Source organism: Cryptomeria japonica, chromosome 2 (genome assembly GCF_030272615.1).
Source record: "Cryptomeria japonica chromosome 2, Sugi_1.0, whole genome shotgun sequence".
NCBI lineage: Eukaryota > Viridiplantae > Streptophyta > Pinopsida > Cupressales > Cupressaceae > Cryptomeria > Cryptomeria japonica.
This window is the reverse complement of record NC_081406.1, coordinates 543,754,460-543,769,361: the sequence shown is the minus strand read 5'-3', so window position 1 is coordinate 543,769,361 and position 14,902 is coordinate 543,754,460. Positions and strand designations below refer to the sequence as shown.

Genomic DNA, 14,902 nt, shown 5'->3' with positions numbered 1-14,902 from the left:
TATCTATGTATATGCTCTTATGTTTTGTGTGCAGGATTTACATACAAGATTTCATTATATTAAGCAAGAAATTATTTGGTAAGAGTCAAAACCCTAACCCTAATCCATATTATTTCTGATTCTTAGGTCAAAACTAGGGCAGATTGGGAAGGGGACATTACAAAAACCTACAATGATCCATAGTTTATCAACTTCATGGTTGTAGAAGAAATCGACAAAAAAAAATTGTGCTGCACAACTTAACTTAAATGCCAGTCAAAACACAAAGAAAATATAGAGAAAACGAAAGGGAACAACCTGTTTTACCATAGAAACTCTCAGAAGAGAGAAAAAAACAGATTTGGTAGTGGTAATTGCACTACTACCATAATGTATTATCAAATTCGCAAGAACAAGGAATTATACTAAAGGATAGGGATGCAATATGCTGCTTGCTTCATTCCATAAACACAATGGCTAGTGATACAATCTGTGAGGCCAGTTTTGCCAGTTATGGGCACCCTATCTAAATCAAACGGGCTTGGGGCTGGCTTCCGGCCTGACTCTAGCCTCAGTTTGCCCAAGGCATAGCCCAGGCAGCCCAAGGTCCACCTCAAACATACTCAAATAGCTTGCATTAAGGAGATTTATCAATCAAAGGTAAGTTTATATTGAGTTTTTTTAAACTTTTTTCAGATTTTTTCCAAGATTTCTAGTTTTTTAATAACATTTTGAATGCTCCTTTTTTTTAATTTTTATTCTTTTAAACATGTTTTAAAGTTGTATACTTGTTTTTCTTTTTCTTTTTCTTTTTTTATAATTTTCTAAGTTTAATTTCTTTTAATCTTTTTATTATTTTTTAAAATATTATAAAGTTGTATGGTTGTTTTTTTAATTTTCCACGTTAACATTGTTCGAATTTTTTCTAATTTCCTTGTAATAAGAAAGCATATAAATAAAATGGTTGCAAGTCCTGTTTCGATGAGCCCAAGGATAGATAGGCCATTCAAATTTGCTAAAGCATTGCCTCTATGGCAATATGTTACAATAACTAAGAAACTACCTAGAGGTGGGGGTTTTCTTTGGCATTGTTGTTCAAAAAAATATTGATGATTTTTATTACTTTCTAAAATATTGTAAATTCATACTGTTGTCTTTTTTTTGTTCCTTTAATTTTCTATGTTGATGTAGCTAGGGTTACATTTCAAAAAAAATTATTTTCCTTGTAACAGAAATGTACATAAAATGGTTGATATAATCCTATTTAAATGGGCCCAAGGATAGATAGGTAGTTCAAATTTGATCAAGCATCAACTCTATGGCAACATGTTAGGATGATTGAGTATCTACCACGAGGTGGGTGTTTTCTTTGGTATTGTAGTTAGTCCCAAAATGAGGATAAGAGCTTGTATACTTGAGTGAAACCTCGCCAATGTGCTTTGACTAACCAAGAATTTAGATTTTGTCAAGGGCTGAACAAAAAAATTAAAAATGATTGCCAAAAAGATTATCTCATGTATTAGAGAAGGAGAAGAGGCTAATATTGTTTATAATAGAGCAAAATTAAAATCTTGTCCTTTAGAGAAGAAAGGTTCACACAAGCCACCTATAAGGGCATCTTTGACAGTGGTTGCCACACATCCTTTCTTCGAGAAACCATATTCCCAAGACAATAATCACTCTCTTTCTCACAAAAGGGGTTAATTGCGTAAGGCAGTTCAAAATTAGGTAGGGGGCATTGCAAATGACCACAATGCACATTTCATTTAAGCCAATTGGCTTTCTTTCAACCTAGTGAGATCACTATATTGGCAAGAAACAGTGACAGCAATTGTCCAACACCTTGAGGTTATAGAGGTCTTGGGTATAAGAACATGTGCACCGCCTTATTGGCAAAAAGAATGTTTGTAGAAACATCACTACAACCAAACAAGGATTCATGGGCTGAAACAAGAGTCCATTATTTCCAATGGATGAAAATTTTGTAAAACTTGTCCTTTAATTAATGTCAATGCAATGTCCTCTAAATAGGAAATGTTTTCTAAGGTAGTTCATAGTGAGAGGCAACTAAAGGATGCAAACTTCATTTCTGAAACCCTCATAAAGTCAATAGAAATGGTGGATATTGAAAACATTTTCCAAGTCATAAGGAGCAATGCAAAAAATTGCAAGAGTATGTTTGTTGGTTAAGGAAAGATATGAGCACCGAACCATGTACCACCTACTCCCTCAACTTGGTGATAAAGACCATTCACATAAAAAATTAAGTGGGTAAAAGAAATACACACCGAGGATGAGAATATTCAAATGTTCATGACAAACCATCATATATCACCAAGCATCTTTAGAATTTGGAATCATTGAAGGTAAGTTTATGAAGTTTTAGTATTTATTTTAAATGGTAAGTTTATGAAGTTTTGGTATTTATTTTAAATGGTAAGTTTATGAAATTTTGGCATTTATTTTAAATTAATTTACACTTGCAATAAATTTTTATTTATAAATTTATGACATATCTACGTATCTAAATTCTAAATTGTTATATTTTTACACTATATTAAATTGTTCAATCATAATTTGCATCGCATGCAATATTTTTGAAACAACTCATGAAAGTGAGATAGGCATCGAGCACATTGGTCATTAGCAACCATCAGAGTGTGCAAAAGCAACCAAATTCACATAGGACTCAAAAGGAAAAATCATTGATCCTAAGTGATGATTTATCGGCTACTGTAGATTACATCATGAGTTTCATTGATCCCGTGATGAGTATGATTAGCTTTGTTAATACAGATCAGTCATTTTTTGGGAGTAAAATATGATGCCATGGACTCCATGATACAAAAAATAAAGTTCATAATCGTGGCAAAGGAGAATGGCCCCATAGAAGCATTTTTCGAAAAGGGTGAAACAAATCATTATGGAGCATTGGAACAAGATGACCACACCCTTGTATTTCCTTGCACTTGCATTGTCTCCCAACATTACAATGCGAAGATACTTTCTTTTTCTAGGAGAGTGACACTATATATAAACATTTAAATTTTCAATGGGTACAAAACTACTTTCTACAGAATCTTCTCGAATCCAAATGTGGAGAATAGTGTTATGAGTGAGATTGGTAGCTTCATATCATCAAAGAATCACAGTCTTAGCACTCACAAGACAAGTACAAGGAGGATGCTCATAAAAGGTGTTTTTGTTTTGCATGATATTCAAGAAAGCCTTTCAGATCTGCATTGCAGAGATTGGATTGTTCAGAAGTTAGTGCATTTCCGAAGATTTATTTATGAGTTGTGGTGTATCCTATGGAGGATGCTATGGCCTCCTCTAAGTTGATTTTGAAAAAAGGAACAGCAGATCTGAGATTATGGCACAGCTGAGTTGTATGGAACTGGTTTTGATCAAATTTGAGAGAACCAGACTGTGCAACACTGCTTGCCTTCTTCAGAAGAACGTAGTTCATTTCCTGATTACTCTCTTCCAATGCCATTGACTTCACCACAAGAAAAATTAACAGAAAAGTTTGCATCCTTGTCAATTTTCTTATTCAAAAATCTACCAACTTGAAAATACTTAAAGAAAATAAATCCCCAAAAAGAATTGTGTCCCCCAACACTCTTTTTTAGCATAAGATGAAATTTTAAAACGTTTCTTATTTTTCCATTAAATTTTTAATGCTTTCCAAATCACCTTGACCATGAAATTTCTTATCCAATTTTCTAAAGATGGATTAAAAATCTATGTTTACTCGCATACTTTATACCAACACCAACCCCTCTGCAAATCAAACAATGGTTTGGCCCTTATTATTTCTAATGAAAAATCATGAACCAATTGTTTGGCACTATCAATCTCCCTTTGTTTCATGATCCACATTCCAGGATCTTCATTTTTTCATGGATTCTTGACTGAGACCATTTTAAGATCTTAGAAACATGATATTTTAAAAGACAAACTACAACAATATAAGAGTTAAGAAACAGATTGCACGTGTGAAGATCAGTAAGCCAACAAAATGTACCAAACAGTTAAAAACTCATTTCATGCAAGTGCACATGCAGAGATTCAGAAAGCTGTTAGGTCTATCAAAGCAAACAAGAACAAATTGTAGCATAATGTTCTCTGTCTTCAGGCATAGAAACAAAATTCTTCCATCAAGATCAATTGCTTCAGAAATGACAAAACAATTCTCATAATAAGAGACATACCTTCTCTTTTCTCTACAAATGTCTCGAAGCCTTCATTCAGGTCTGCTCCTAACTCTTCAAGCAAACCACGCCGGAAAAGTCTCTGATGGCGACATGTTAAATATATAAATAAATGAATAGAATGTAGAACATATCTTCAAAACATTAGCATTCAGTAATTAATCAAACTAACTCCAGATGTTCACTCCTCAGCTGTACTAATGTGTGTGCCAAGTTGCCATTAAAGTCAAACCAATTTAATTTAGCGCTAACATTATTGCAAGTGCAGCCCCAGCATCCCACTAATAAAGGAACTGCTACCTCTTTACTAAACTACCATGTATACAACAAATTTCAAATCAAACTTACAGATACACATACAATTTCCAGAATACATATCAGGACTTTGTAAAGCATATATAAAATTATAAATATTCTAGGGAATGAAGACCTGGAGGTCAACCCAATATGAAAAAGCACAATACATGATAAAGTTCAATCAGAAATTTTCATACAAGACATCAATCATCGAAATTATAAATAGTCTAGGGAATGAAGACCTGGAGGTCAACCCAATATGAAAAAGAACAATGCATGATAAAGTTTATTCAGAAATTTTCATACCAGACATTGATTATCGAAATAGACACTTCCATCCATAGCTCTACTGTAACATGCAATCTCGGAAGGCTTCAGACAATAAACAACCCCAATCAGAAATATTCAACTTCAGTAAGCTACAAACAGATCTGAATAAAACAACTATAATCGAAGATAGTAAGATAGTGTCCAAAAAATAATTGTAATGATATTTGTGCCACGTTAAACATAAGATCCATGACAGGCAATGTATGACTCACTTGTTGAAATTGGGGACATTTCATTGATAGAGTTTCTTCATTCTTGAAAAGCTTTAAATCAGCAACAAGCCCTTCTGGGCGTCGAGCTCCTTGTTGAAACTTAGAATTCCCAGAACTGGAACCATGAAATTTCCTTTGTTGGTAAGTTCCCGGCAATGGAAGCAATGGAGGACCCCTATCATTAGCATTTCCAGATTGCCACCGACCACGCCCAGCATTAGAACGGTTGGAGTTGTTGAGATGACGTGCAATTGCAGGATAGCCTAGCAAGTGAACAATTATCATGGTAATCATCAAAAAAGAAATGATCAAAATACAAAAACCTTGTACACCTGAAAAAATATGCCCTGGCACCAAAACGTAAAACCAATAAAAAGCACATGCATCAAAGTTGAACCATATCTATACCGCATTGTAGATCAAAAGAAATTCAGCATTTCATATTTGCAACTAAAGCACTCAAGAATTATCAGTGAAACCAACAAAAAAGTGGAAAACATTTATATTACTAGATAAAATACTAGTTTCCAGCGTTGCAACAAACTTTGGCATGCAGACACCAATTTATATAATGCAAAATACTCATTTCATTTTTGATAAGTAGACGTTTGCAACACATTGATGAACCAGTACAGTTTTAAATGCAGCTAAATGAATGGGCAACTCAAAGTCAGTACTTCTACACAAAAAGAAGAGATTCTACCTTGATGTAAATGCTATAGAAACATATGTTGGTTGTGAATAAGGTATTTTACCTACTAGGTCATATTCACATGTTAAGCTTACTTAGGTCCTAGGGAATCTTTCTAGAAGTCTTAGTTGTCATATGATCTTATATTGGCATTTACTTCTTGTCCTAGGTCTTTTAATATTTGTAAGTTAGTTGTCTCATGTCATAAGATTAAGACACATACTCGGACTGCTTGGACATGCTTAGTGCTATAAGACTGGGACTCGGCCCAAACTCAGCAAGCTGAATTTTGACTCAGACTTGGACTTGGTGCCCAGACTCCGCAAATTAAAAAACCCAAGAAATTCAATGTTTTTTAAGGATTTAAAACTTGTTTCATGTACTCTTTAATAAATAAACCTTAAAGACACAATAATCTCATCAAATAGAAGCTACTTTGATCACATACACAAGTATACATCAATCACATAAGTATAAACACAAATTTTAGCTGAAGGAAATAACACATTAAATAAAAAATAGTCTTAAATGTATACAAAACTCAAGGAATATGAAATCCATGTCATCAAAAGTTCCAAACAAATATCAAAACAAAAGCTAAAACTAGAAGTCAATGGCTCAGAGGAGCCTATATCACTTTGCCTCCTCAGCCATCCTACGTATGCATCTAAGATCGTTCACTGGATGATGATGCAGCCATGCTATCTGCCTATGCCTCAGGCTCAGTGACATCCACACCAACATCCAAGGGGTCTCCTCATGCTCTTTCCTCCTCCTCTACCATGGCTACTGCCTTTGCCTCTCAATCCACCTGATCAACCCATGCCAAGTCATCATCACTGAAGACTTTTGAGTTTTAAGTTTTTTTTATTGCTTTTTGCTTCTAGCTACATGGTAGAGTCTTGGCCATGGGACTTGCTGAGTCTGGCGAGTTTTGTAGACTCGGCCAAACCTGAGTCTTGGATCCCTGGGCCTCTTTTGACCTGGCTCACCTCTGGACTTGCCAAGTCTAGGAGAGTCCAAGAGAGACTTGTAGCTATGAACATGGTAGGTCTAGTGGAAACAAATAAAAATTCTGGTTGTGCACTGGAAGGTACTTGTAAGAGAAAATTGGGTTGAAAATAAATGTCCCTAATAAACAAGATGCATCTTGGAACCCACCTCCTCAAGGTTTTTTAAATTGAATTTTGATTCCAATGCTATAGATAACTTCAACACAATAGAAAAGGCATATGCTCTCCTTCGGACCTTTTCTATGGGATGGACTCCCCCTCACCATTGATTGTTCAATTGTTTTTCAAGCTTCTATGATTTCAAAGGCACCATACGATTTTTGACCAGAACATACTCAAATGTTCATATAATTGCCCTACATGATTTGTATCATGTAGGGCTATCCTGCTTGGATGCATAGAAATTGCATCCACTTAAAGCAACACCACTAAACCCAACCACTTGGTGTTTGGAAAATGTTATCTTGCAGGCTATTCTTTGAGCAACAGACTCTTGTGCATTTCCAATGTGTTACTTCGATAATCCTCTAAAGATTTGCCCTACAACAAGGCAATCTTGAACACCATTTCACAAAATTTGTATCATCCTCAATGTTGTCATGTTTAGATATGCCAAGGAGATCTTGGGAGCCAAAAAGCTAAGTAATACATAGTTCTTCAAACAAGACACTCCATCTTGGAGGATTTTATCTAAAAATTGAGCACTAGGACCCCACATTCAAAGACTATGGAATGGATCCTCAATAGCATTTTACCAGGTGAGAACAATGTTTGTGACATCTCAAAGAGGGAGATATTCAAGGCAAGGTGTAATGTCCCCTACTCGGTATAGGCTTGTTTTAACCAAAAATTAAGCTAATTCAATATACTTATGACTTAAACTAAGTTGATTAGGAGACAAATCTATCTTAACATGAATCAAACCGGTGATAACATAATCTTTTTCCCGATACTTAAGTGATAGTTCAATTTGATTTATAGTCTCAGATTTATTTGTTTATTCAAATTAATATTGCTATATATATATATATATATATATATATATTCAGATAGTATTATACTATATGTTTTACTGCAGAGTAGTCCTAACAGATATTATATTAATTATAATCATTGTAGTAATATCTATTATCATAACAATATCTATATTTATTACCCTTACATTATTCCTTATTCTGATTGGAATATATATATAAATATACATAAATAAATAAATGAATTAAATAACATTACCAATAATTTATGTACTTGCTAATTACCTATTCTATTAATTATTAATACTGTCACTGGTTAAAAATATTGGTTTTTAATATATTTAGTAACTAGTAATGGCAGACAGAACTGACGCATGTCAGATCTGGTCTGCCACTGTCATGAAATTATGTATTACCATAATACATATTTCAGTCTATGTTAGTATTATTATTCAAATTCTGCATAAAGATAGTATGGGGCTTCATATATTAAACATACTTATCCCAAAATGCATTAATCTTCAAAAATGAATTCCCGTGGCTTTTTCCTTATTATTAATACATGCCCTCAGATTTATATCATTAATTTTCTGTACTTTATTGACAGATTAATGATCTGATGATACTTGTATATGTTCAGAAAATACTAGTCTGTCTATTATCTTTATTGCTGATACTATATTTTAATCTCCTCATACTTTGTTGCCATTATTATTCTATTGGTATAGAGTTTTTCGTGACTTACCTCCTCCGAGTCTTTGTTTTTTAAATCCCCCTAGATATCTTGCATGTAACCTTTCAAAGAAAGAGTGTATCGTTTCAATACACAACTATTCGGTTATGACTATTCAATACCTATATAAATCGTACCTTTTCATACTTAATAATCTTTCTTTATATTTGTTTCGGCATAATTTCATGTTGACCGTTCCCTTAATCCATAGTATGGAGACTTTAATTCTAGTTAATACTTTTAACTATATATCGGATGACTATGTAATCGCTGATTAGTAATTTGCTGACTCTTCAGAAATAAACTTTGTTAATAATTTATGTAATATATATTATTAATTTAAATATTTCAAGAATATTATTAATAATTAATATCAATTAAATAATAATATTTAATAAATAAATAGTTATTTGTTGGTAATTAATATATTAATTAATAATAATAATTGGTTCATTTCGGATATATATAACGATCAAAGAGGGGACATGACACAAGGAAGGCCCTTTTATAAATAGAATTGCAAAGACTAATATTATTAATTTAAATATTTCAAGAATATTATTAATAATTAATATTAATTAAATAATAATATTTAATAAATAAATAGTTATTTGTTGGTAATTAATATATTAATTAATAATAATAATTGGTTCATTTCGGATATATATAACAATCAAGGAGGGGACATGACACAAGGAAGGCCCTTGACCACATGGAAGAAAAGCTACAAAGCTACACAACACAACTCCATGACTTTCAAGAAAATATGCTAAATGGGTTTCATACTGCTAGTATTTGGCATTGTACATGGTTGGCTTGCATGTCACTTCATGTAATGGTTTCCTAGAGATTTTGAGCTTGTTTACCTTGCATGTAATTTCTAGGGGTGGCATTTCTCAAGCTAGGAGATGTTCCTTCCTTGAACCAAGCATCCAAGTGGCTCCCAAGGAGGATAAAGCAATCGATCCAAGCCCCTCAAATGGTTAGTATGGTTCTTTTCCAATCTTCTATAGTTGGTGATGAAAGTGTTTTGATTGTGCCTGATTTTGGGTTTGTACGTTGGGTTGTACCTTGTGCCTAACTTGTTGGTTGGGTGGTTTAGTTTTTTTGCCCCTTTTTTATAGCATTCTTGAACTTTATTTTCTCTACATTTTCTAGCTCCTATTGTACTGGTGCTTTTAACTTTAATAGGCAAGGGCTTTCTAGCTCCTATTGTGTTGGTGCTTTTAGCTTTAATAGGCAAGGGCCCCAATAGAACCCTCAATTTACTTTTCAAAACAAATAGAATTAAATTTATATCATAAATTATTTGTATTAAATAAATTTTAGGTAGGAATGGCTCCCATTCCTCTCCACAATACAATTGCATATCTTCAGCTCTCCTTTCCTCCCAGACATCTATTAGCATTCTTCCACTCTCAACAAAAGCCTATGGCAAGTTTACTTCTCAAAAAAACTTCTATGCAATTGTTGCATCTACAACTCCTTTAGCTCTATTTGGTAATCTAGCTAACTGCTCTAAGAATTGAGGGTTTGTTTCTTTCTTCAACAACATCATAGGGGTGCAAGATTTCTCATCAAATTCCGAAATCCTTGTTTCTACCTAATCCAGCTATTGTTGCGCGCACAATGGAGGGATGTGCCACAACCATCATGACAAAGGAGTTTCAAACATGTTCCTCCAAGTAATAATCAATTGTGTTGGGGAGCTAGCTAGAGATTACAAGCAACTTAATAGGGTAGTCGCTACCCTACTTGATGGACAAGTAGCTTTTGGCATCAAAAATTCCATTAAGCCTTCAAGATTTCACAAGTTCTCAATGGCAACTGGATCTTTAAACATTTCTAGAAAGTAATGGTTATCTAAGAGCAGAGATGCTGGTAAAGTTAATCTTTCTTAATTTTCACATATTGTTCGAACGTCAAACGCTATTAATCCCTTGTTGGAAAATCATAATTTGCTGAGGCATGGATCACTTTTGATTTTCAAGCCCAATCCAAACAAATTAAAATTTTCAAATTTGGTGCATACATATGAAATAACTTCTTTAATCCTCTCTTTGAGACCTTTTGAATTACTCCAGTTTGGGTTGAACTGCCTAGTCTTCCTCTGCAATTTTGGGGAATTTCCAACCTCTCCTTCATCGGCGATTCCTTAGACAAACTCATTGCAATCCAAGGTGAAATGCACTCACTTTGCCATTTTACCATTGCTTGGATACTTGTGAAAATAGATTTTTCCAAGAAATTATAAAAGGAGATATGGCTCAATTTTGGTAACAAAATATTGAAGCAATAGTTAGATTACGAAGAAATTTCTTTGACATGCAAATCGTGCTTCACTCTTGCTCATTTGGCAAACACTTTCCAAAATCATCCTCTACCAAAAGAGCCAATTTTATCATTCAATCAAGTTGGTGGAATGGGGCAAAACAACAAAATCAATTTATAGTTCCTAACACGATTTCTGCAATTCTTGGATCCCATATCTCCTTGGAGACTAAGGTTTACCCTAAGACACCTCTTCCTCCAAGTAGCAGCTATCTCCAAAGGAGGTTGAGTAAGCAACGCCCAAGAACTTGATTGGGATTGATCAACCTCAATTCTCTCTAATTGGGGGATTTGCAAACTAAAGTTTTCCCCGTGGACTGTCTTCCTCTAAATAGAAGCTCTTCCTCAGGGTAGGTTTGCCGGAATTCAATTTTTTTGATGAAAACTGGTGAACTCTTTGACTTAGGAACTTAGAGCTTTTTGACTTGTCCTTTCCCTTTGTGCCCTACACACTCCACTCACAAGCCCACTCTCCTACCCACCAAATGTATCATGCCCTTACTTTGGGCCCTTCAAACCCATATCTTAGGGTCTCCTCCACAATATTGAAGCCCTCCCTCCCCACTATACTGGCTCTTTTGTGCCAGTTTCATTTAATTAGTGGTACCGCACCTGTCACATCTTCTTAACACCTCCCCTTCACCTGAATATAAATTCACTCTTCAGAAAAACTTGTAAATTTTTTTAAAATTAAGGACTACTCTTCTTCGAAAGGAGGTGAATTATAAAACAGTGAATTAGAGAAGTAGGAGAAGGGGGAAAAAAGGTCAGTTGGTAGAGCAGCGAGCAGTTGTTATTCTGAATCAGAGCAAAGACTGCTCCACAATGTTTTGGCACAATACATGAAGTTGCACCTTTTATACAATCCATGATAAACGGATCTGCTCTGCATATTTTGGCTGCATTAGATCTAAAGTTATGGAGATTAGAGAGGGTAATACATTTAACTGTATGGAGATTAGAGAGGGTAATACATTTAACTGTAAAGCATTGGACAATTTAATCGTGGAGAGACCTCCTTGCCTCTTTTGGATGCTTTTTGAAGTACTTAGATGGAACTTTTCTTGGAACATTTGTTACAATTGAAGTGTACAAAAGATTTTGTCGAAAAAGATTCATGTGTTCATACTCAATCATTTGCAAAGCAAAAAGTTATTTTGTGTGTGAAAACAAGATTTGCCACCAATATCATTACTTTGCAAGGGGAGTTAGAAGAAATGACGACTTTGACAAAACAGTGGTTTAGCAGTGACTGTAAATTTTAACCTTTCTAAAGAACATAACTCTTAATGTATTGGAACAGTGGTTTAGCAGTGACTGTAAATTTTAACCTTTCTAAAGAACATAACTCTTAATGTATTGGAAGCATTCGATTAAGAAATGAGTCTTAAAAGAGGATCAATATCGTCTTGTAAGCATGTGATTCACTTGTCCCCATTTCGAAAATGTTGATTGCAGTAGACCTTGTAAGAATTTTGTTTATGAAAGCATGGACAAAGCAAAGGAAGATATATAAAAAGTTCTTTAAGACAATAACGAGAAACTTGGGGATATTCGACCATTTGTGGACAATCAATAAAGCATTCTAAATCATACTTTGAACTGGACTCCACAAGTATCCTGTGGAAGGTGGTGGAATCAAGGGTGGGGGTTGGTGGTGGCATGAGAGTTAGGGTAAGGCAACGCACTGAATTTCAAGAATGTCATGAGCAAACCAGTGAAAGCAAATCTAATAACAATTAGAGAGCTGACCTGTAAATGAATGAACAGAATCTTGCACCTGAATAGAAAGCACATCATGCATAGTATTGTATTCACTCTATACATGAGAAGAGTACAAAATATCATAGATGGCTATGTGATCTTCACAAGATATTGCGGGAAACTGTGTTCTATTGTTTGAATGTACCTCACATGTTATGAGTGAATTTCCAAAACATGTGGCTAGGCTGGAGAAGGGTATACAATGTAGGAAAAATTAACCTTAGAGTCTTAGACAGACCCCTATGCTCTCCTCAGCCATAAGAGATATGTATGGATGCGTATAAGTTGCAGGGGATAAAGGAACTGTTGTCACAAAAGTTTGCACCCTTGCTGAGCTATCAACTGAACAACCTCGTGAAACATGGAAACAACTGTGAAGTGTGAGACCTTGCGCAATGGGGTTGAACCTCCGGAGAAGGTCAGCTTCCTTTTCAATCCAAGTGCAGGTGTTGAACCAACTCAGCACTCCAAATTCTACTTCTAAACCTATCCTAACAGCTTGCAAAGGAAAAGGGAAGAGGGAAATGCTAAAATGAAAGGAGGTGATGCACCATAAGAGGTGTTCCTCTCCCCACCCCGAAATGGCACAAAGAACCAATCGAAATACCCTAGAGATGCACAAACTTCAGTTGCATGAATGACCGCAAACGCATGTATGGAGGTTAGTATTTGCTAAATGTCAAAGAGGAGAAGGTTTCCCACAAGTCACACTCAGAAAGAAGTTAACACAGCATATACATGAGAGAAAGCAACAAAACATACACTTATAATGAAGGTAAGGAAACATACACAACATGCATAAGTTGAAGAGAGACAAAAATGATGATTTCAATTCATTCTCAGGCCAATGGCCAAACTTACAGTTGCAAAAATGCAAGAAAATATACAAATCTTCAAGATAAGTGAAAGAGCAAAGAGTAGCTCAAGCCAACAAGGAGAGAACCCCTTACAATGAAGCTTAATAGCCTATATTTAGCAAACTGGTTGCAGAGAAGAGACCAATGGTCAAAGAGGGGAAGCCTTGACCCTGGCGTACGTAGAGGAATGTCAGTTTGGGAAGGTAAGGAAGTGCACAGATCTAACATGGTTGTGCGTGCAAGAAACCCATCCATACCTGAAAAGGCAATCCCAAGAAGAAAAGACTTCTAAAAGGTAGATTGTCTGACATTCCAAGGTCAAAGCGTACAGACCTGACATTAAGGCCATCAAGTAACCATAAATAAGCATGGCCTTGGACTCCACTTGATGGCAATCATGCAAAAAACATTAAATGCACTCCTATAGCTCCATAAATGAAAGTAGACAAGTCGCAGGAGTTGGTGGAGCATTAAAAGCCTTAAGTGTTGATCATGCCATCTGGAAGTGTTGATGTCACCTAAGGTCGGATGTCAAGCCTTCAGGAAAACGCTGCAAGGTAGAGGAGGTAGGAACCTTGGAGTCCAAAGGGAGGAGAGGGAGGAGATAAGAGGACCTCGGATTTCGAGGTTCGGGGAGATAGTATACCTCTTCCCAAAAGGGAAGGGGTAGATTGGTTCCCCACATTCTGTAATCCAAAAGGAATAGGAAGTCCGAGTTACGAAGTCCAAGGAGACGGCATACCTCTTTCCAATGAGGGAAGGGGCAGACCAATTCCCCACATTTCATAATCCGGAAGGAAAGGGAAGTCCGGGTTACGAAGTCCAAGTAGATGGCATACCTCTTCCCAAAGAGGGAAGGGGTAGACCAGTTCCCCACATTTCGTAATCCAAAAGGAAAGGGAAGTCCGGGTTACGGAGTCTGGGGAGACAACATACCCCTTCCCAAAGAGGGAAGGGGTAGACCAGTTCCCCCGCATTCTGTAATCCGAAAGGAAAGGTAAGTCCGAGTTACAGAGTCCAGGGAGACGACATACCTCTTCCCAAAGAGGGAAGGGGTAGACCGGTTCCCCACATTCCGTAATCCATAAGGAAAGGGAAGTCTGGGGAGACAATATACCTCTTCCCAGAAGGGAAAGGGTAGACTGGTTCTCCGCATTCCATAATCCGGGAGGAAAGGGAAGTCCTGGTTATGGAGTCCAAGGAGGCGTCATACCTCTTCCCAAAGGGGCATCATACCTCTTCCCAAAGAGGGAAGGGGTGGACCAGTTCCTCGCATTTCGTGATCTGGAAGGAAAGGGAAGTCTAGGTTACAAAGACCAAGGAGATGGCATACCTCTTCCCAAAGAGAGAAGGGGTAGACTAGTTCCCCGCATTCCATAATCCAAAAGGAAAGGGAAGTCCGGGTTACGAAGTTTGGGGAGACGGCATACCTCTTCCCAAATAGGGAAGGGGTAGACCAATTCCCCATATTCCATAATACAGAAAGAAAGGGAAATCTGAAAAGACC

General features: G+C 36.0%; 1 protein-coding gene across 2 annotated transcripts in view; it reads right to left on the bottom strand.

Annotated features, from left to right (window-relative positions):
• The window catches only part of LOC131052321 (NAD-capped RNA hydrolase DXO1), a 222,787-nt gene that overhangs the window by 206,054 nt on the left and 1,831 nt on the right, over positions 1-14,902 (bottom strand). For both annotated transcript variants that reach the window (XM_057986955.2, XM_057986954.2), the window contains exons 2-4: positions 5,033-5,295; positions 4,797-4,862; positions 4,194-4,275 (exon numbers count right to left, since the gene is read on the bottom strand). In XM_057986955.2, the coding sequence (XP_057842938.2) occupies positions 4,194-4,275; positions 4,797-4,862; positions 5,033-5,295 (411 nt within the window). The remainder of the gene's footprint in view (positions 1-4,193; positions 4,276-4,796; positions 4,863-5,032; positions 5,296-14,902) is intronic.